Genomic DNA, 23,062 nt, shown 5'->3' with positions numbered 1-23,062 from the left:
GAGCGTGCCCCGTATTCTCCACCATCTGTGATGTCACGAGAGGCTACACAGCTTTCAGCGGGATTGCTCAAGTAGTGCAAGGAGACCAGGTTCAACCAAAACAAGGATTTTATTAAAGGTCTTGGGAAACTAACGAAATTATAACACACTTCTGTTCTCTGGTGGCTCTTAAGGGTTAACAGTTCAGGGATGTCTCTTCCACATCCAAAATCATAACTCTCCCTCGCTCAAATAACTTTTCCCCAGCCTTACTGTATTCCACGTTGCAGCTAGTGGCCAACCCAGCAAAAACGTCCTTCCAAATGTCCCACACGTATTTCCACAGGTGCATATATCCAAAGGTGAGTATTTCCCAAAGGTAAGTATCTCCAAATCCTTATATTCCTCATGGAAGTGGACGTGCAGCACTCTTGTCCTCCAGAGAGCCCAGCTTGGAGACTGTGTCTCTTCCCTCCCCAAACCTTCAGCTCATCAGCTCCTCATTTGTTTCAGCTGCGTGGGAAGATTGGCCATAGAGGGGGTGGAGTTCCCGACCATACCAGCAGATGGAGCCATAGCTGTCTGGGTTTGCAGCCACCTCAGGGGGATGTAACGTCCCTCCAGGACACAGCCTCTCGTGACATCACAGTAACTACATACCAACCTTGAAGACACGAAGTCCTTGCTGTACAGGATGAATTTGTAGCTGTCGTTTTCGTGAAAACAGTTATCTGGTTTTTGGCGGCAAATTCATAACTTGAAAAATACAAAATGTACGTTTTCATTATGAAGAAAACGCTTTACGGGCTACCATTTCATCCAATTTAATAATAATATGCCATTTAGCAGACGCTTTTATCCAAAGCGATTTATAGTCATGTGTGCATACATTTTTCACGTATGGGTGGTCCCGGGGATCGAACCCACTACCCTGGCGTTACAAGAGCCATGCTCTACCAATTGAGCTACAGAGGACCAAACTTGCCTTAACTTAGCTAATATTCTTGTAAAAAAATGTTTGGTTGTGGACAATGCTGTTGTGTTGTTTGGTTCAACAAAATGTGTAAAATTGAAGGAAGTTAGCTGCTCCCCCCCAACAAAATCATTAAAACCACATTTCTGCAGGCCCACCCACCAACGAAGTTCTGGCTATGCCATGAACCCGAGGCCCACCTGGTTTTGACTATAAATGATACTGCTTTTGTCCGATTTTTCGAAGCAGGTTAGGAGAATTTACGCAGCAGGTTAGGATAATTAATTTAGCAGGTTAGGAAAGGGGTTAATGTTAGCTAAAATGCAAATAAAAAATAAAAATAAAATCAACTGTATCCTTTCCAGCCATGACCGGCCCGGCCCTCCTGCCACAGACTAGCCTGAGCATACAGTTATATGGCTAGGCCTTGAGCCTATAATGTTAATAATTATCAAATTAATTTAGGCATACCTTATGATGATGTGGCACTGCAAGTGGTGGCATGGGTGGTGAAGATAGTGTTTATAGTCAGCTAGGCCTAGTCTGTTGGCTAATTTTGGCCATAAACAGTGTGCTCCATACAGGACAATAAACTCAGTCCCACACTCAATATGTTTGGCTCAATCGTAGACTACCTTATTCTTACTTTTCATTCACAGCGTTGAAAATGCCCCTCCAGTGCGGTGATCCAGGTATCTCGAGCCAGATGTCTGTGGTTGGATGCTGCAGACCTTTACAGATTTTGGTGATGCAGATTATTGAGGTTGCCATTGTCATATTTTGCACTGGGCAGTTTTATTAAATGCTTTGTTACCCATTTTTTAAATAATCATATTTAAAAAGAATAGACTGCTATTATACGTAGGCCTAATATAATATATCATTAGTAATCATCGTAGCGTACTCTACAGTTTTATTCAAACTTTTGGCAAATTGCTTTCTAGATTATTAAAATTGAAGGATTTTGGATCAGACTGACCAATACTATGTAATTTGTGATTTGAAGTATGATGATGATGATGATGATGATGATGAAGATTAATAGTAGTATGAATTGTAAAGTTTGGTAGCTAGTAAATGTAGTGTCATAGATTTTATTGATAAAAAGGCACTGCATTTTGGAAAGGCACTGCATTATTTGAGGACAGTCAACGCCCAATGCATTCTGGTCCCTGTGCTGAAGAAACTGTTCGGTGCCTACCGGAATCTCAAGAATTTGAGGTGTCCATCCAGCCCCCAGAATCACTCGGTTTTCTTTCACCGACAATCGAAAAGGTAAATATTGTATTGTATTTATTAGCAAGTTGTAATATTTCACTGCCTCGTCGAATTAGATACGTTGCTTTAACTTCCTGTCGCATCCCAAGTAGCTTGTTAGCTAGCCTTTAGCAAAAAGGTTGGCTAGCTAAGTTAACGTTAGCTAGCTTTCAAAGCTTGCTTTTAGACACCTTGCCGGAGAAAAAGTAATTGAGCTAGCCACCATTGGAAATCCATTAAATGTATCACAATTTACATAGCTTGTATCTACACAGCCCGACTTGAAATATGTGTTCGCTGGCTAGGTATTGCCAGAGCCATATATTTAATCAATACATGGCTCTGGGTATTGCTAGCTAGCTAACTAACTTAAACGTTATAGAGGCATATCTCAAGCCGGATTGAATGTCTGGATAGACTCATGTTAGTTAACCAAACGGAGACAGCTAATTATGCATTATTTGAAGTAACTACAATATAACTTAGTTGTATTTTCATTCATTGAGACAGCGCTTTCATAACCCAGTCTCAGTAGTTCTGAAAGAAAGATGTCCCGGCACTATTTCAAGTCAATTTCTCTGGCCTCCTCAGAAAAGAGCCCGTCTGTTGTCAGCTGACTTGTGATGAAGTCAAATGTTCCACTAACTGTAGGAAGAAATAGCTTAGCAGTGTTTTAATATAATTTCCAGTTTGAACATATTACTTAGTTATAGAAAAGTCACTAGCTAGATAAATAAAAGTACAGAGTTGAATTGGACAAAACCAGCTTAAGCAACGTAAATGCATTTGTGAAGTGAAAGCTTCAAAAAAAGTTGTAAGGGATGGCTGTCAGTTTTTTTTTGTGGTGAGACATTCTTTTGAAAAGTCATTCTGAGCAGAGAGCAGACTTCCTGTCTCTCAAAGTCCCCTAAATCATGTAGGCAATGCTAACCTCCATTTTGTTAGTGTACACAGTTGTCATTCTCTTGAAGTAATAAATAGGCCAATTGATATAGTATTTGCATGTTCTGCTAAAAACAGAAGTACACTATATCTACAGAAGTATGTGGATTTGGCTAGATCTACAGAAGTATGTGGATTTGGCAGTAGAATGGCCTTACTGAAGAGCTCAGTGACTTTCAACGTGGCACCTTCATAGGATGCCACCTTTCCAACAAGTCAATTAGTCAAATGTCTGCCCTGCTAGAGCTGCCCAGGTCAACTGTAAGTGCTGTTATTGTGAAGTGGAAATGTCTAGGAGCAAAAACGGCTCAGCAGCAAAGTGGTAGCCACACAAGCTCACAGAACGGGACTGCTGAAGCACGTAAAATCGTCAGTCCTCGGTTGCAACACTCACTACTTCCCAGAAGAGTGGAGGGTGTTATAGCATCAAAGGGGGGACCAACTCCATATTAATGCCCAATTTTGGAATGAGATGTTCGACGAGCAGGTGTCCACATAGTTTTGGTCATGGAGTGTACCTGACATTTGACATCTGTTTTTAATGTTAATGTTGTCTGTTCTCTGGCAGGTTGAAAGAGCGCAAAATGTCTCAGGCGGAAAAAATTAAGGTAAGTTCCAGACCTAGTATGATTATGATAAGAGGATGCTCGCTTCCTCTCAGCTCATTTAATGTAATACTGTCAGGCAGATCCCTCATAATATTCCAATAATTATCTCTGCTTATTTGGACTAGGCCTACACCAACAGGATGTGATCTGCTTTGGCAAATCAGGATTTATTAGAATTAAACCATTGGGCCTAAAACCATTTAGTCTTAATTGCAGAATGCATGGCCACTCAAGCAGATGCTGCCACTCCTTCCCCATGACTCACTGTTGTGCCTTGACCTGGGTCGAAAGGCCCCAGGCTCCATGAAAACACTCCCATCTCAGGCTTCACTCACTCATGCCCCTTGTTCACAGAGGGGGAGGGGGAGCACTAGTCATACAAAGCAGTAAACCATAATAGGTTTTGCATTTCCAACGTATGAGCTTAGTCTAGCTATATTATGTAAAGGTAGTGTAATAATTCCTTCCTTACATCTGTTTATAAGCTGAAAAGATGGGTCTAGGCCTAACTTTGAAACCCTTTAGCTAGACTGCACATTCTCCCTCTTTATGTACAGGCCTGTTAGGGCCATGAACACTGGAATGCAGTGTTAACTCACCCAAAGGTAATTCGTGTACAGCTGGCTCTTTTGAGTAGCCCTCTAATTGCTGGTTGTAATGTTTGCTGTGATTTGCACAACCCACAGATATGATTACTATAATATACTGTAGGTCCATCCTAGCCTGAAGAGCCGACGTTGAATTGCATTGAATTATACGGCGGGCATCAATGAGCGTTTGGATAAGGAAAGTTTAATCTCACGAGCTCTACAAGCCAGAATGTTGAATAAAATAAAAATTGTACTTTACCTGTTGATCCTTTTGCTGGTAGGAATGTGAGATAATCTGTCCACAGGAAAGTGTAATTAAATCAACCTTTCAAAGCGCTGGTAGTGCATTCAGATTTCTATCACCTGAAGCATATGCACAAAATGAAAATACATGCACGGGACGCATACATACTTGCTGAACTCGTGCACGTGTTTACATGGTTCTCTGCATGCTTCAGGTTATAGAAATCTGAACGCTCTACCAGCGCTTTGAAAAGTTGATTTAATTATAATTTCCTGTGAATATATTGTCTCGCATTCCTACCTGCAAAAGGACCAACCGCATGGACAACCGGTAAAAGTAAGTTAAAATATAATTTTATTCAACATTCTGGTTTGTAGAGCTTGAGAGGAAACGTTCCAAACATGTATGCGGTGAAACTCAGACTGTGAACCGGAGGTATCAGTCTGATTGTCAGGCAACCTAGGCTTGGGCGGTATACCTTGGTATTTGGAAATGGCGACAGGATGGTTTTTCAATACCGTTGAAACTATTTATTTGAAGTTTTTCAATACATTTGAATATTTGTAGCAATTTAAGTAAATACCTGCACTCAACTTGTGCAGTGCGTTAGGAGATGAAGCAGATCGCGTTTTTATTTCACCTGTCACATTATTTTATGTTATGAAGCTTACGTAGTTCCTCAGCACTGTTGAGCCAATCACGTGTTTGTCTGTGTATGGACAGGGTTCGCGTCTTATATTGAAAATCGTGATTTTTTGTTGTTGCTTCAATAGAGTGATCAGGGACGTGCAACTATAGTTTTCCTTCCCAGAAAATACATACATTCGTGCAACACATCAGATGACAACAGAAGTGCAACGCTGCTGGCAACCACACAAGTAAATGTGCTTACAATGAAAAAGCAAAAACGATGCATGGCCATCATATTTCTAATGTTTAGGCCTATCATAGAAAGAATGTAGCCAGCTACTTTTCCTAATGTTTTGCTTAAAATTAATGTAGCTTTTTAGGCAAATAGGCTTGCTACACTGATAGAATGCCCGTTCCTGAGTTCTCATCAGAGTTTAGAAGTGCAACTGATGCACAAATGTAGTTTGATGCCGAGCAGAAATTACAATAAGAAGCATTTTAGATCTGTTTATAAAACGCAGCAAGATATTTCTTATGCGTCATCTTTTTTTCCTGTGTGAAAAACGCAGAATTATGTGTTAACACGACACCTAGTTTAACTTTCTATCTAAGTAAGTGGCTCAATTAATAAGGTCATATTATGTTCGCTTTCTGCCTGTTTGAGAAGGCAAAAGCCTTTTGGATGAGTTATTTGTACAGCTGCCACTGGTCTTGATTTCCTAGCGTTTTTTCTCGGCTGTCTGCACCTCCCCCTTCTTCTTCGAGCAGTCAGGTCCGGCCGCCGCCCGTTGCCCTAGTGACTCCAGACTCCACACGGACACAGTGTGTAGACCCTTCTGGAGAGCCTACTGCATGCGTCAACTTTGTTTATTTGCACAATGTCTCTCGTTCACATTCGCTTGTAAATGTCCAAACTCACCAAAAAACATTCGCTACCTATATATGTATAACTTTATGAGCTGAATTCCTGTCATTGCAATTCGCTTATTTTTGTTTGTGCTCGTTAGCATATTTAGCTAGCAGCCTCCATGGAAATTCGCTATTACTTGTGCTAATTCTTTTAGCATTCTGGTAATAGACGACCAATTGACTTTTTAGCTTTCTTTGGCGCCCCCTTGTGTACTAAACCGGGGTGAGAGAAGGACGGTATGATTTGAAAATCTGCATAACGCCCAACCCTAGCAACCACAACCCATGCCTCTGGAAATGTCAGTAAAAATGATGGTATACCTGGTTTGAATGACTCGGGTGCTAATGGACATGTGATGTTCTCTCATGTTTTACAGCAGGGTCAATTTACCAACCCAGAGACCCCGGGGTATGTGGGCTTTGCCAACCTGCCCAACCAGGTGCACCGCAAGTCGGTCAAAAAGGGCTTCGAGTTCACCCTCATGGTAGTTGGTGAGTGTCACAATATTTGTAACCTAAATAATGTCTGGTGTTTTTGTATGGAGAGTTGTATTGTTTGTATGCAGTAGCTAGCCATAGTTCCCTTTAGTTGGGCCTTAGACAGAATGGATACTCCAGTTGTTTGATCTTTGCACAAAACCACTTTGTGTCTTGGGTTGTCGGTGAGTCTCCTGTTTTCTTGCTGCAGTTCTTTCCTCAGTTCAGATTATGAGTCTTGGCCTTCGAATGGGGAATGTTAATGTTCACGCAGCTTTGTCAGATCATAAGCATCTTAGGAATGGGACGGCAACTGTAAGGAATTGACATTTTGGGTATGCATTTCCTTTTTCCTCGCTTCATTTGGAGTCGGTGGATAGCATCTCTTCCTTAGGAAACATATGTACTGTGTACAGGTGTTTTTTACAGAATAAAACCAAACTGGGATTAGGCCTAGTTTGTGCTAAGCATTTAGGCATCAGTTCATGCTGTCGACAGAATGGAATGTGACTTCTTTGACCGTAAGCCTAGACAGTTGTTAGCTAGTTGACAAACGCAGACATTTCCTTTTCTCATAGCCTCGCCTCACCATTTTCACATTTCCCACCCTCCCCACAAATCCATCAGTAACCACTGTTCCAAATCTCATCACTTCCTTCAGGGTTTTTACGTGAGTGTGTGTCTGAGACAGTGGGATGTGTCAGGGATGATGTCAGAGGTCCTGGTTTAGGTCACAGTTGTGAGTCCAGCTGCGGATGGAGACAGGGTTTCTCTGGGTCCTCTGGTTTAGCTGTGTGAAATGGTTTTCCTTTTTCTCAGCTCCCTATTTGTCTGTGTGGTGTAGGGGAGGAGGAGAGCCCTATTGCACACTCATCCGCTCTGCCTTAAAATAAACCAGACTGGAATGTGGCCCTGTGTGCTGGACAGGCCTCTGCTGCTGGAAAGTTTCTGTGTGTGTGACTGTGTGCGTTTAGATAAATCTGCTTTTATTGCCAGGTTAATGCATTTCCCAGGCTATGAGAGGCCTAATGTGTGTCATTGGTTAGTGCCTGGCTAATATACAGAGTCCAGGCTGGATGTCTGCCAACTAGCGGGCTATATTGGGTATTTTGTGGAAAAATAAAAACCCTGCACACATCTAATTGTAGATTCTTGTAGTATTTGTGGTTTGTAGACTAAAAAGTAGTCGGTTATAAACAGGTATATTGCCTTTACCTTCTATTGGCTGTTTTGCCATACAGGCACAATACAACCTGTTCTATTCTGTTTTAATTCGGTCCCTTTTTTGGAACAGAATGATAGTTTTTATATTGATGATTCTGTGTGTCGTGTTTAGGTGAGTCTGGTCTGGGGAAGTCCACCCTCATCAACAGCTTGTTCCTCACTGATCTCTACCCAGAGAGAATCATCCCCGGAGCAGCAGGTAAGGCCACACACACCCCACGGCCACACTCCCAGTTGTTACTCCTGAATTAATTTGTTCCTGTATAACCTAATGGGAGTCCATTTTAAAACCAATTACGCCAAATCACCCCTCATTTATTCAGTGGCCTCAAGAGTATCTGTAAAGTAAAAGCCTAACCTTTTTATTGTGATCCACAGAGAAGATTGAGCGCACGGTTCAGATCGAGGCATCCACGGTTGAGATCGAGGAGCGAGGGGTGAAGCTCCGCCTCACCGTGGTGGACACGCCTGGATACGGTGACGCCATCAACAGCCAGGACTGGTACGCCACTATGGTTGTATAGACGGGAGACCTGATCCTGTCAGTTCAAATTTAATAACTTTATTTCTCCATGATCACCTACATCTGTTTGTGCATGGACAATTATGTTATTACTGGAATACAGTTGATGTATTTGGATATCTTTATAGTAAAAAAAATATATATATCTAACAGTTGTACCCATGTCATACGGTCATCACTAGATACCACAGCCACAACGTTTTAATTATGGCTCAACCCCTCCTATTTCTACAATTGATCATCTTAAAATTGGATTTTAACTTTAAGCTTAACCACAACTGCTAACCTTATACCTAACTTTAAATTAACATCAAAAAGCGAATGTTTGTTTTTATGATATATTTTGTGGCTGTGGTAACTAATGACAACGATGTCACACAAGGTGTTTAACTACATGGTACCACCAGCATTTCTAATGGCCACCACCGTGCTCCTCTCTTCTCCCCCAGTTTCAGCACCATCATCGCCTACATCGACGACCAGTTTGAGCGCTACCTCCACGACGAGAGCGGTCTGAACCGCCGGCACATCGTGGACAACCGTGTTCACTGCTGCTTCTATTTCATCTCCCCGCTGGGCCATGGGTATATACACTAGGGTTGGGCGATAGTATCGGATATTGAAGCTGATTGACAGCCATCGTCGATGGCGACGACATGGTGATATGACAGACGATGTATAGCCTATTTCAACTTGACTGGCACCACACAGTACAGAGCTGACCGGCAGCCCACAGCAGGGCCATGCAAAGTGGCCTATTCCTTTGCTATAGCCTGCATAACCTTTTTCAATACATATGTTATAAACAACTCATAGAATGCAAGAGAACAATGTAGACAGAGCTAAGATTTCACCAAAGCAGCGCAAAATGTCCAGTCAGAACATTTTCATTTTTTTTCTCTCTCAATGTCAGATGATTTGGGCCATATAGCCAAAGCCTTTTTTTTATTTTTTTTTTTATAGCAGACTAATTATTTGAAAAGCCCAATTTGGTATTTCCTCTCCATTTGATGTGAATATTACTTTAGTTTTTATGCATACTGGCTTTCTCCCGCCGTGCTACTTCATGATAAAACAATGAGTTTATCTAAAGGAGTTTTAAGTTCTTTTTGAATAACCTAAAAACATTATAGGCCTAAGGTAATAATGAGAGGGGTAGAACAAACAATAGCAAGATAGAAAAATCTAACGAGTAGTTTGAACAAACCTTAGTTCAACAAAGCTTAGTCTAAAATAAATGATGCATGTATCCTTCCTCCTTGCCGTTGCGAACCAAATGGCCAAAAGTCAAATCCTACTAATTTAAAATAGCCTAACAAAAGCATTAAGACAAGTTTAGTTATGAGGAGTATTTACATAGGCGTACAGAGGCCCATTATCAGCAACCAATGGCACATTGTGTTTGCTAATCCAAGTTTATCATTTTAAAAGGCTAATTGATCATTAGAAAACCCTTTTGCAATTATGTTAGCACAGCTGAAAACTGTTGTGCTGATTTAAAGAAGCAATACAACTGGTCTTCTTGAGACTAGTTGAGTATCTGGAGCATCAGCAATTGTGGGTTCGATTACAGGCTCAAAATGTGTACATCTCAAACTCTTTCCATAGCCTATTATTAGCAATGTATAGAAGCCTACCTACAACATATAGAAGCCTACCTACAACATATAGAAGCTTACCTACAACATATAGAAGCCTACCTACAACATATAGAAGCCTACCTACAACATATAGAAGCCTACCTACAACATATAGAAGCTTACCTACGTATAGAAGCCTACCTACAACGTATAGAAGCCTACCTACAATGTGTAGAAGCCTACCTACAACGTGTAGAAGCCTACCTACAACGTATAGAAGCCTACCTACAACGTATAGAAGCCTACCTACAACGTATAGAAGCCTACCTACAATGTGTAGAAGCCTACCTACAATGTGTAGAAGCCTACCTACAACGTGTAGAAGCCTACCTACAACGTATAGAAGCCTACCTACAACGTGTAGAAGCCTACCTACAACGTGTAGAAGCCTACCTACAACGTGTAGAAGCCTACCTACAACGTGTAGAAGCCTACCTACAACGTATAGAAGCCTACCTACAATGTGTAGAAGCCTACCTACAACGTATAGAAGCCTACCTACAATGTGTAGAAGCCTAGGCCTAATAATAAGAGGAAGATTAGGCAAAAATTTGAATCATTTAATAATTAATCCCCTGTAGCTCAGTTGGTAGAGCATGGCGCTTGCAACGCCAGGGTTGTGGGTTCATTTCCCACGGGGGGCCAGTATGAAAATGTATGCACTCACTTACTGTAAGTCGCTCTGGATAAGAGCGTCTGCTAAATGACTAAAATGTAATTATCCAGTTCTGAGGACAGCAGAGTTGCGTGGCTGCAGCCGGGCCCTTGATGATTCACAACCCATCACACGATGCACAGCCAGCGAGGCTCATTTAACTGCCACTTGCATGTTGGGGCACACACTTCTTTCCTGCCACCGCACTAACAGAGAGGAATAGGCTACTAAAAAATATTTGCCTCCAAAATATATTTTGTCATGAGTCCTCGCATCCCGTTAGAGTTTTTTTTGTTTCGTTTTTCATTTTTGGTTGGCCAATAGGGGGCGATAACATCGTATAACAAGTTTTTTTTTTAATGGGTGCCAATGCTTAATCACAGTAGGACAAAGGTTGACATCGCCCAACCCTAACACACACCAATAGTACTACTAGTAGTACCATAGCAATGCCAGTCTTGACAATGTAATATATGATGAAATGCAATCCAAACTAGTAATACTAACATCACATTTTCAACATTTTAATTTACCTTGACTTTACATGAGCACCCCCCTGTGGAATGTTCAGTTCTTACACTCCTCTCGCTCTCTCTCTCAGGCTGAAGCCTCTGGATGTACAGTTCATGAAGGCCATCCACAACAAAGTCAACGTGGTCCCTGTCATCGCCAAGGCCGACACGCTCACCCTGAGAGAGAGGGAGAGGCTCAAGCGCAGGGTAGGAGACATATTATAGCTCAACGTCAGGGTAGGAGACATATTATAGCTCAACGTCAGGGTAGGATACCTATTATAGCTCAACATCAGGGTTGGAGACATATTATAGCTCAACATCAGAATTGGAAACACATAGCTCAACGTCAGGGTAGGAGACATATTATAGCTCAACGTCAGGGTAGGAGACATATTATAGCTCAACGTCAGGGTAGGAGACATATTATAGCTCAACGTCAGGGTAGGAGACATATTATAGCTCAACGTCAGGGTAGGAGACATATTATAGCTCAACGTCAGGGTAGGAGACATATTATAGCTCAACGTCAGGGTAGGAGACATATTATAGCTCAACGTCAGGGTAGGAGACATATTATAGCTCAACGTCAGGGTTGGAAACACATAGCACAACGTCAGGGTAGGAGACATATTATAGCTCAACGTCAGGGTTGGAAACACATAGCTCAACGTCTGGGTAGGAGACATATTATAGCTCAACGTCAGGGTAGGAGACATTATAGCTCAACGTCAGGGTTGGAAACACATAGCTCAACGTCAGGGTAGGAGACATATTATAGCTCAACGTCAGGGTTGGAGACATATTATAGCTCAACGTCAGGGTAGGAGACATATTATAGCTCAACGTCAGGGTAGGAGACATATTATAGCTCAACGTCAGGGTAGGAGACATATTATAGCTCAACGTCAGGGTTGGAAACACATAGCTCAACGTCAGGGTAGGAGACATATTATAGCTCAACGTCAGGGTTGGAGACATATTATAGCTCAACGTCAGGGTAGGAGACATATTATAGCTCAACGTCAGGGTTGGAAACACATAGCTCAACGTCTGGGTAGGAGACATTATAGCTCAATGTCAGGGTTGGAAACACATAGCTCAACGTCAGGGTAGGAGACATATTATAGCTCAACGTCAGGGTAGGAGACATATTATAGCTCAACGTCAGGGTAGGAGACATATTATAGCTCAACGTCAGGGTAGGAGACATATTATAGCTCAACGTCAGGGTTGGAAACACATAGCTCAACGTCAGGGTAGGAGACATATTATAGCTCAACGTCAGGGTTGGGAACACAGCTCAACGTCAGGGTAGGAGACATTATAGCTCAACGTCAGGGTTGGAAACACATAGCTCAACGTCAGGGTAGGAGACATATTATAGCTCAACGTCAGGGTAGGAGACATATTATAGCTCAACGTCAGGGTAGGAGACATATTATAGCTCAACGTCAGGGTTGGGAACACAGCTCAACGTCAGGGTAGGAGACATATTATAGCTCAACGTCAGGGTTGGAAACACATAGCTCAATGTCAGGGTTGGAAACACATAGCTCAACGTCAGGGTAGGAGACATATTATAGCTCAACCTCTTGACTCTCAAATGTATACAATAGGAGAACAAGTTAAGTAGTGTCAAGTAGCACAGGATAAGTAGTGTCAAATGAGGGATGTGGATGTAGCTATCGTCCTTTCTTATGACAACTGCACCATGTGCCTGTATTGTTTAAATAATCCCTCTGTGGATCAATAAAGTACTGTATATACAGTGGGGGAAAAAAGTATTTAGTCAGCCACCAATTGTGCAAGTTCTCCCATTTAAAAAGATGAGAGATGCCTGTAATTTTCATCATAGGTACACGTCAACTATGACAGACAAATTGAGAAAAAAAAATCCAGAAAATCACATTGTAGGATTTTTAATGAATTTATTTGCAAATTATGGTGGAAAATAAGTATTTGGTCACCTACAAACAAGCAAGATTTCTGGCTCTCACAGACCTGTAACTTCTTCTTTAAGAGGCTCCTCTGTCCTCCCCTCGTTTCCTGTATTAATGGCACCTGTTTGAACTTGTTATCAGTATAAAATACACCTGTCCACAACCTCAAACAGTCACACTCCAAACTCCACTATGGCCAAGACCAAAGAGCTGTCAAAGGACACCAGAAACAAAATTGTAGACCTGCACCAGGATGGGAAGACTGAATCTGCAATAGGTAAGCAGCTTGGTTTGAAGAAATCAACTGTGGGAGCAATTATTAGGAAATGGAAGACATACAACACCACTGATAATCTCCCTCGATCTGGGGCTCCACGCAAGATCTCACCCCGTGGGGTCAAAATGATCACAAGAACGGTGAGCAAAAATCCCAGAACCACACGGGGGGGACCTAGTGAATGACCTGCAGAGAGCTGGGACCAAAGTAACAAAACCTACCATCAGTAACACACTACGCCGCCAGGGACTCAAATCCTGCTGTGTCCCCCCTGCTTAAGCCAGTACATGTCCAGGCCCGTCTGAAGTTTGCTAGAGTGCATTTGGATGATCCAGAAGAGGATTGGGAGAATGTCATATGGTCAGATGAAACCAAAATATAACTTTTTGGTAAAAACTCAACTCGTCGTGTTTGGAGTACAAAGAATGCTGAGTTGCATCCAAAGAACACCATACCTACTGTGAAGCATGGGGATGGAAACATCATGCTTTGGGGCTGTTTTTCTGCAAAGGGACCAGGACGACTGATCCGTGTAAAGGAAAGAATGAATGGGGCCATGTATCGTGAGATTTTGAGTGAAAACCTCCTTCCATCAGCAAGGGCATTGAAGATGAAACGTGGGTGGGTCTTTCAGCATGACAATGATCCCAAACACACCGCCCGGGCAACGAAGGAGTGGCTTCGTAAGAAGCATTTCAAGGTCCTGGAGTGCCCTAGCCAGTCTCCAGATCTCAACACCATAGAAAATCTTTGGAGGGAGTTGAAAATCCGTGTTGCCCAGCGACAGCCCCAAAACCTCACTGCTCTAGAGGAGATCTGCATGGAGGAATGGGCCAAAATACCAGCAACAGTGTGTGAAAACCTTGTGAAGACTTACAGAAAACGTTTGACCTGTGTCATTGCCAACAAAGGGTATATAACAAAGTATTGAGAAACTTTTTTGTTATTGACCAAATACTTATTTTCCACCATAATTTGCAAATAAATTCATTAAAAATCCTACAATGTGATTTTCTGGAATTTCTTTTCTCATTTTGTCTGTCATAGTTGACGTGTACCTATGATGAAAATTACAGGCCTCTCTCATCTTTTTAAGTGGGAGAACTTGCACAATTGGTGGCTGACTAAATACTTTTTTTCCCCACTGTATTCAAATCAAAAGTTAAAGCGCAGCTAAAGTAAATTGCCAAAATGACGTTTCCATCCTCCATGTTGCTGTAGATTCTGGATGAGATTGATGAGCATGGTATCAAGATCTATCACCTCCCTGACGCAGAGTCTGACGAGGACGAAGACTTCAAGGAGCAGACCAAGATTCTCAAAGTAACCCTCCTCATCTCCTCCACTCATTTATCTCCTTACAAAGATTCCTAATGCAAAACGTCTTTCCTTATATTTATTCAATAAAAAAACATCAAAACTCAGTCTTTTTTAGTAAAACCAGGGTAATTGGTATTTTGTCTGGATCCCCATTAGCTGTTGCGAAAGCAGCAGCTACTCTTCCTGGGGTCCACACAAAACATGAAACATTACATAATACAGAACATTAATAGACAAGAACCGCTCAAGGACAGAACTACATACATTTAAAAAAGGCACACGTTGGTTGATTTAGGGTTGTGGGTTTGAATCCTGCATGGGCCACATATACTGAATATAACATGGTAGCTATTTGAACCATTAACCTCTGCTCTTTCCTTGTCCTCTCCTGTCTCCCCCCTAGGCCAGTATTCCCTTTGCGGTGGTGGGCTCCAACCAGCAGATCGAGGCCAAGGGGAAGAAGGTGCGGGGTCGCCTGTACCCCTGGGGCGTGGTGGAGGTGGAGAACCCCGAGCACAACGACTTCCTCAAGCTGCGCACCATGCTCATGTGAGTGGGTGGGAGAGGGAGGGACTGCACTGGTGGACCTTATCATCTGAGGGGCTGCTCTGGTTTCTTCATACATCAGACTTGAATAGCAGCATCAAGCAGCGTTGAATAGCAGCTTGAGAATCCTGATTTGAAATAGTGAGGAATGGAGATTTGATTTAGTGTTCATGGTTGATTTAGCTTATACTCTGATATCGATGAATGCTTGTCTTTTACAAAGCTGTGTCAGTTGTAAGAACTGTGTAGCTGCGGTTCTGGATTCTCTGGAACCCGATTTGCCGTAGCTAAAGATACAGCGATTTCTGCGCGTGAAATCTCCGTATTCGCAGCCACGGCCATAATTGTGTATGTTTTATCAATCTGTGATCAGTCATAAGTAGTGGCTGTCCTGTCTCACATACTGCTTGGTGTTTCGATTATGAGGTAACCCTCTTGTGATTGACTAACTTGAGTTAAGTCATTGGTTTAGTGCTTCATTGATTGACTGATACCTATCCATCCGCAGCACTCACATGCAGGACTTGCAGGAGGTGACCCAGGACCTGCACTACGAGAACTTCCGCTCTGAGCGCCTCAAACGGGGTGGCAGGTTGTCCTCCCATGGTTACGTTCTGTCTCCTGCGTACGTACTTGTCTGCTTGCCTTTCTGCACCCTGAAACCTCCCAAAGCTAGTAATATAATATACAGCCAAAGACAAAGGCTTAATGCCACATACACAGCTGAATATAACAGAGATTATGTTGATACCGTTCGAACACAAGACTCGCTTGACTTACTTGGAATTGAATGACTTATCTCCTTATAAAGACAATGAATGGGTAACTAATCCAGTGTCTCAAAGTCAGACAGTTCCACTTATCTGGGGCTAACTTCTGTCAAGAAGTAGTTAGGTGATCTTCAGCATTAAAAGTCATTAACATTACACTGTTGGAAAACACTTTACAACAATTTGACCTTGGTAGTGGGTTAGAGTTAGGTATGTATAGTCAGTGGGCTATTTTTGACCTTGGTAGTGGGTTAAGGTTGCATTTTCTAGTGGGCTATGGGTTTTTAACCAGTATATAGTTTGGTTATAGGTTGTATGGGTATCATATAACTCTAGGAGTGTGGATCCTTTAGATTTTTTGAGACCTTCCTCTATAGCCAATCCAGGAGAAGGGAGTGATTTTACTGCCTTCCCATTGACTTGTCATCAGCCCAATGATGGTTCTCTGGTCTGTCCAATCCCCTGAGTGGACTGTTAGAGGTACCCCCCCCGACCCTCTCTTCTTGCTTCTGCAGCTTGCCTTCTAGCACCCAGCTGTCCACTGTTCTACCCCCCAGTCTGTTCTTTCTCGCTGAGTAATTAACCTGCCCCTCTTTCTACTTTCTAAGTGTTGCTTTTGTCACGTCTGCTTAAATACTAGAAAGCTAGAAACTGCACCCCCCACACACACACACACAACCACCAGATTTGGGCTTTTACTAAACTCCCTTCCAGAGAGCCCCTATGCACAGTGGGGTTTTCACTCCACTCTACCTTTCTGCTGATTCTATGAATGACAATGAGATGCTTTTCAATACTGTCTTTTCATCTGATTGCATAAACTATGTAAAAACAGACTCGCAAGAATTTGAAATGTACAACGTTTCCAGTGGATATTTACGGTAAGTCTCCCCAATGATTGGGCCTTTAGCCTAAAGAGCCAAACTCACCAAACCTGTGTCCGTGTTACAGGCAGGGGCAGGGGCCTGAGCCGGAGGAAATGGACAAGGACATGATCCTGCAGGAGAAGGAGGCTGAGGTGGGATAACTAACTATTCATATCCCCCTCATTCACCACCTACCTTTCACACTACCCTTCTACTATATATATATACTCACTCACTCACTCACTGACTGACACTACCGGTCAAAAGTTTTAGAACACCTACTCATTCAAGGGTTTTTCTTTATTTTTACTATTTTCTACATTGTACAATAATGAACACATCAAAACTATGAAATAACACATGGAATCATGTAGTAACCAAAAAAGTGTTAAACAAATGAAAATATATTTCATATTTGAGATTCTTCAAACCAGCTTCATGAGGTAGTCACCTGGAATGCATTTCAATTAACAGGTGCGCCTTCGTTTGAGCCAATCAGTTGTGTTGTGACAAGGTAGGGGGGTATACAGAATGTAGCCCTATTTGGTAAAATACCAAGTCCATATTATGGCAAGAACAGCTCAAATAAGCAAAGAGAAACGACAGTCCATCATTACTTTTAAGACATGAAGGTCAGTCGTATGGAAGATTTCAAGAACTTTGAACGTTTCTTCAAGTGCAGTCACAAAAACAATCAAGCGCTATGATGAAACTGGCTCTCATGAGGACCGCCACAGGAAAGGAAGACCCAGAGTTACCTCTGCTGCAGAGGAGAAGTTCATTAGAGTTACCAGCCTCAGAAATTGCAGCCCAAATAAATGCTTCACAGAGTTCAAGTAACAGACACATCTCAACATCAACTGTTCAGTGGAGACTGTGTGAATCCGGCCTTCATGGTCGAATTGTTACAAAGAAACCACTACTAAAGGACACCAATAAGAAGAAGAGACTTGCTTGGGCCAAGGAACACGAGCAATGGGTATTAGACCGGTGAAAATGTGTCCAAATTGGAGATTTTTGGTTCCAACCGCTGTGTCTTTGTAAAGCATGGAGGTGGTGTGGTGTGGGGGTGCTTCGCTGGTGACACTGTCTGATTTATTTAGAATTCAAGGCACACTTAACCAGCATGGCTACCACAGCATTCTGCAGCGATATGCCATCCCATCTGGAATGGGCTTAGTGGGACTATCATTTGGTTTTCAACAGGACAATGACCCAACACACCTCCAGAATGTGTAAGGGCTATTTTACCAAGAAGGAGAGTGATGGAGTGCTGCATCAGATGACCTGGCCTCCACAATCCCCCGGCCTCAACCAAATTGAGATGGTTTGGGATGAGTTGGACCGCAGAGTGAAGGAAAAGCATCCAACAAGTGCTCAGCAGATGTGGGAACTCCATCAAGACTGTTGGAAAAGCATTCCAGGTGAAGCTGGTTGAGAGAATGCCAAGAGTGTGCAAAGCTGTCATCAAGGCAAAGAGTGGCTATTTGAAGAATCTCAAATATATTTTGACTTGTTTAACACTTGTTTTGGTAACTACATGATTCCATATGTGTTATTTCATCGTTTTGATGTCTTCACTATTATTTTACAATGTAGAAAATAGTAAAAATAAAGAAAAACCCTTGAATGAGTAGGTGTTCTAAAACTTTTGACCGGTAGTGTGTATGTAATGTGTGTATATATATACGTCCATTCAAATATCACCTTTTATGGGAGTGTCACATGATCTTGAATACCCACTCGCATTACCTCCTACACCCTCACTTGTACTTGAAGGACTGTGATACGTTTATTTCATGTGATAGGTGGTTGTTTTGAGGGGGGGGATTTTAGTCAGTCAGTGTTCTATGTTTTTGGTAGTAATGCTGTTTGTTCTGTGCAGCTGAGGAGGATGCAGGACATGATTACCAAGATGCAGGCCCAGATGCAGATTAAGCCTGACGGAGCGGGAGATGTCCAGCATGTGTGAAATACACCACGGTAAGAACAAGTCCATTTGACACTAAACACAACAAAGCTGTGCTGTGAAGACTGAAATGTACACTATGGCATATTGTGCACCTGTATGGCTAAGTTGGTAAGGGCGTGGCGTTAGCAATGCCAAGGTCGTTGATTCAATACCTGTATCAAATACACATACAACAAATATTTGAACTCTCTGAACTGTAAGTCTCTTTGGATAAAAGTGTCTGCTAAGTGGTAAATATAATTTTGATTACTATATTCAGAGATACTCAAGCAGATTTGTTAATATTTTTTAAGTATTTTGTGTTCATATACATCCAAAGTTAGGAAGTACAAGTCAGAATTTTACAGTATGGTCTTTCCTTGCAGGTTTTAAAGCTGTTATTTGAGCTTGACCAGACATGGATGGAAGGATTGCAGAAGAGAAGGAAGATAACTGGTCCTTGTCTCATACTGCTTGCCACTATTTTTAGTTTATTTCGCTCCTACTTGGGATTATTTTGAGTTTTCTTTTGTTGTTTTTCTTTATTTTTATATAAACAGTATTATGTTTTTATATTTACACTTTCTTTGTAATATTCCATATTGCTCATTATTCATTTGTTCCATTCTATTGGACCATGCCAGTTAGTCACCAAATGAAGAATAACACTCCTTTAACCTGGAGTATGCTCTTATTATAGTGGCCATTGTTATTTTGTTTTTTTGCTGTTGAGAAAGCCAAAAGCTGCTGCTGCTGCTGCGCCTCCTCAGTAATGTCATAGCCAAGGCTGTCCACTCGGCTCCATCTAAAACCACTCACCAACCATCAATCATGTTGCCAACTGTGGTTACAAGTGGGAAAGGCCAATTTACTGTGAAAGTTAGCAGCTCTCTTCTGTCTTTCATGGAGCCATACAGCTAAAACCGTAATACTTTTTTTTTTCTTTAATGGTTGTCATGCCAATGTTGGAGAATTCTTTAAAGATAGTCTATTGTTAAAGATATTTTTTAAAGATCTAGTCTTTCAAAAAGCAGCTAAATGATTTTTCCTTAATCCTAGGATTCATTGACAGGGTTCTTTCTCCCACTCCCCTTGCATGCAGTTCTTAACCCTGTCTGACGTTGTGTTGAAACGACTGGTTATGACTGAAATGCATGACACTGACCTTCCCAGTCATCCTGTAGCCCTGAACCAATGAAGGAGACATACCTTGGTGTTTTTTACTGTATGTGCCTCTATAAATACTGGGCCTGTAAAGAGTCTGAGGAGGAGTGCCGATCTAGGATCCTTTCAGCCTTTTTAGATCATGATGAATATGGTTACATAGACTGGGGGACCTCCCTTACAAAAAAAGATTGCAGTTTTGTAACTGCAGTCGACTGGTATTTTGGACGCAGAATAACTGCAGTTAAACTGCAATTTTACTGCACTCTTAACTGCAGTTCCACTGCAAAATTACTGCAGTAAGAAAAAGTGTTGTTTCGGACGCAGCTTACTGCAGTTATTCTGCACTCTGACAGCAATCTTTTTTGGTAAGGGCTGATCCTAGATTAGCACTCTTACTCTGAGATGCTTTATGGGGCTCCCTACGCCCCCAGGCTTTAACATATTGTAAAGGGAATTGAGGTTCGAGGCGCAAGTCCTGGTGAACTAAAAGTACATTGAATTACTGTGATGTTCGGACCAGGCTCATGCATTGCAGATGACATTGGCTTTTCTTCGTGGCCCCCCCGTGATATTGATTGTGGAATAACGTGCGTCCAGAGTATGTGTGATGAGGTCGTGCTGTAAAGGCACACTGTACTTTGTGTTATATGATACCTATCCATATCCTTCTGTTCTTTATGGCTGTGTGTCAATGGGTTAAGACTGACATTTGGATGTTGGACAGGCCCATTTACAGTGGCTATGACCATCATCATGGTGATCTGGTTTGTTTGTGTCACCCGCTTGGCCCATATCCCACACAAGCCAAGCCAGAGTTCTTAACATTCCAGTTTCTGCTGTTTTATCCAATAACTGTCAAATAAAACCCTTGACGTATACAATCTTGTATTAAAGTTTTTATTAAAGCTAGATTCTAGTTTGCTTCATTAGTAATTTCAAAATAAATAAATCTTGATCCAAGTGTTCATAAATCAGGTAGTTTAGATGCTGATTGGCTGAAACAGCATTTCAACCGTGTCTCTATCAAACAATATACCACAGGTATTACACAGAAATGCTTGTTTACTGTTCTATTTAAATTGGTAACCAGTTTATAATAGCAATAAGGCACGTCTGGGGCTTGTGGTATATGGCCAATATACCACGGATAAGGGCTGTAGCATTCCGCTTCGCATTGTCTAAGAGCAGCACTTAGTTGTGGTAAATATACCACACCCCCTCGGGCCTTATTGCTTAAGTGGCTCATGTCTAGCCATGGGATAAATCCTTCCTTATCTAATCTTCCATCCAGATTTTCTTTTTACAGATTACCATATCTTCAGTCTGGTAATGCTGGTAATGTTCTCCCAGTGGCTTCTGACTCATGATACAGTAAGATATTGCCAGTTCACCTCAGGTTGACCTGACCGTGTCACTCGTCGACCACAGACTGAAGGAGAACATGCAGACTGAAGGAGAACATGCTGACTGAAGGAGAACATGCTGACTGAAGGAGAACATGCTGACTGAAGGAGAACATGCTGACTGAAGGAGAACATGCTGACTACGCTCACTCTCTAGTGCCCCCCTCCACCTTCCTCGACTACATCACTGTCAACCTCATGTCTCCTTGCCTCTGGCAGGCTGGCTATCTTTGGCTGGCTGTCTTGGCTTCCTGTCTTGTCTGCCTGCGTCTCTACACCTTCCTTGACTAAGTACATGTATGCCAGTAACCTTAAATCAAAATTAGTAGTACATTTTGGGCTATATGTGAAATATGCTAAACAAATAACATTTGTATGTTCCTCCTCCTCCCTCTTTCTGCTAGCTTCTTGGCCGTCACTGATGCATTGAAAACAGACATTCTTTCCCCTTTAAAAATGTAGTTATTTGCCAATCTATTTAGATTCATGAGTTCAGTGCTCCTGTTCAGTTTGAAATGCAACTTTCATCAATAGAGAAATTGTAAAAGACCTCCTTACACTAATACTTACAATGATCCAAATGTATCTATTATTTAAAGCTCAGTAGTTGGTATGAGGGTACCCTGGCCAAAACAGTATTAACAGCAGCAATGTTTGTTTCTAAAAATGAATCCTTACTTTCTCCATTTTAATTGAGGTAATCACTGATCCGAATGTGAAGGCAACAGGTGACTGGAAGTGAAGGCAATATTTCCATCATAGCAGATTCACCCATCTAATCTTTGCATATCAGTGATTGATTTGAGGTAGAAAGTAAATGAAATTAATTCGAACTAGGCCCACACTCTCCCCCGTCTGCTACAGCTACATGATTGAGAACGGGGTGCTGTTGATCACCGGTGCCCTGAAGCAGAGGGATGTGGCAGAGCTGCTGCCAAGGTGCCTCCCACTGGGAATGTTTGACCAGATTGGCAGCGGTTGGCATTGCCCGCACCCCCCTGAGTTCTACTGTGCCATCCTGGTGGACACACCTCTGGGTAATCACTATACTACAATGGGCACCTTCTGTGGGCATCAGCAGGCATCTGTGTCAGTGTAATTTGATGGGTGATGACACTGACTAATAAATATCTGATTGAATATCTATAATATGACATGTTTTACAGAATCTTAACTGAAATATCCAGGGCAAGCAGTGTTATTTCCTCTGAAAACATTTAGCCAAACTAACTACTTTGAATATGGTCCTGCTTTCACAGAGAATGTTCAGTTCAAAGACCTATGTCATTAATACTGTAACCCAGTGTTTGTGTGTTTATACAGCCTAGTCAGAGGAGGGCGAAAAAAGGTTTAAAGCATAAACTCCTGACACTAACGGCAACAGCGGAGCAGCGTGCCTGGCTAAGACTTAGGTCACCTGAGGCCCTGCCATTCACTGCGAGTGTGAGGAAAGCTAAGGAGCTTAAATTAACCGGACAGGTGGAAACATTGGAACTTGCCACCGATCTAACTGGGATGGTGGTTTTTATATGGGACAAAATGTTCAGAGAATTTGCTGCAGATCTAGATTGAATATGTATATCAAACACTTGCAATACTTGTGGTGTGCTTGATTTGGCGTGTCGAGCACAATGGAATAGTGTCGAAGGTGCAAAC

At 42.0% G+C, this 23,062-nt stretch overlaps 1 protein-coding gene across 2 annotated transcripts; it reads left to right on the top strand.

Moving 5' to 3' along the window:
- Positions 1 to 2,088: 2,088 nt before the first annotated feature.
- On the top strand, positions 2,089 to 20,884 carry sept2 (septin 2). Of its 2 annotated transcripts, none has more exons than XM_045224671.1 (13): positions 2,089 to 2,227; positions 3,720 to 3,759; positions 6,510 to 6,624; positions 7,946 to 8,032; positions 8,212 to 8,335; positions 8,806 to 8,940; positions 11,253 to 11,370; positions 14,605 to 14,706; positions 15,107 to 15,252; positions 15,758 to 15,874; positions 16,971 to 17,037; positions 18,771 to 18,868; positions 19,223 to 20,884. In XM_045224671.1, the coding sequence occupies exons 2-12, from the start codon at positions 3,736 to 3,738 to the stop codon at positions 18,855 to 18,857; spliced, it is 1,122 nt and encodes a 373-aa protein (XP_045080606.1). In that variant the 5' UTR covers positions 2,089 to 2,227; positions 3,720 to 3,735; the 3' UTR covers positions 18,858 to 18,868; positions 19,223 to 20,884. The 2 variants fall into 2 exon arrangements, with proteins under 2 accessions (XP_045080606.1, XP_045080607.1); XM_045224672.1 differs by having other exon boundaries at positions 2,090 to 2,227; positions 15,758 to 15,841.
- Positions 20,885 to 23,062: the final 2,178 nt, after the last annotated feature.

The sequence above is a fragment of the Coregonus clupeaformis genome, chromosome 14, assembly GCF_020615455.1.
Source record: "Coregonus clupeaformis isolate EN_2021a chromosome 14, ASM2061545v1, whole genome shotgun sequence".
Lineage (NCBI taxonomy): Eukaryota > Metazoa > Chordata > Actinopteri > Salmoniformes > Salmonidae > Coregonus > Coregonus clupeaformis.
Note: the sequence above shows the minus strand (reverse complement) of the source record. Positions and strands in the feature narration are given on the sequence as shown.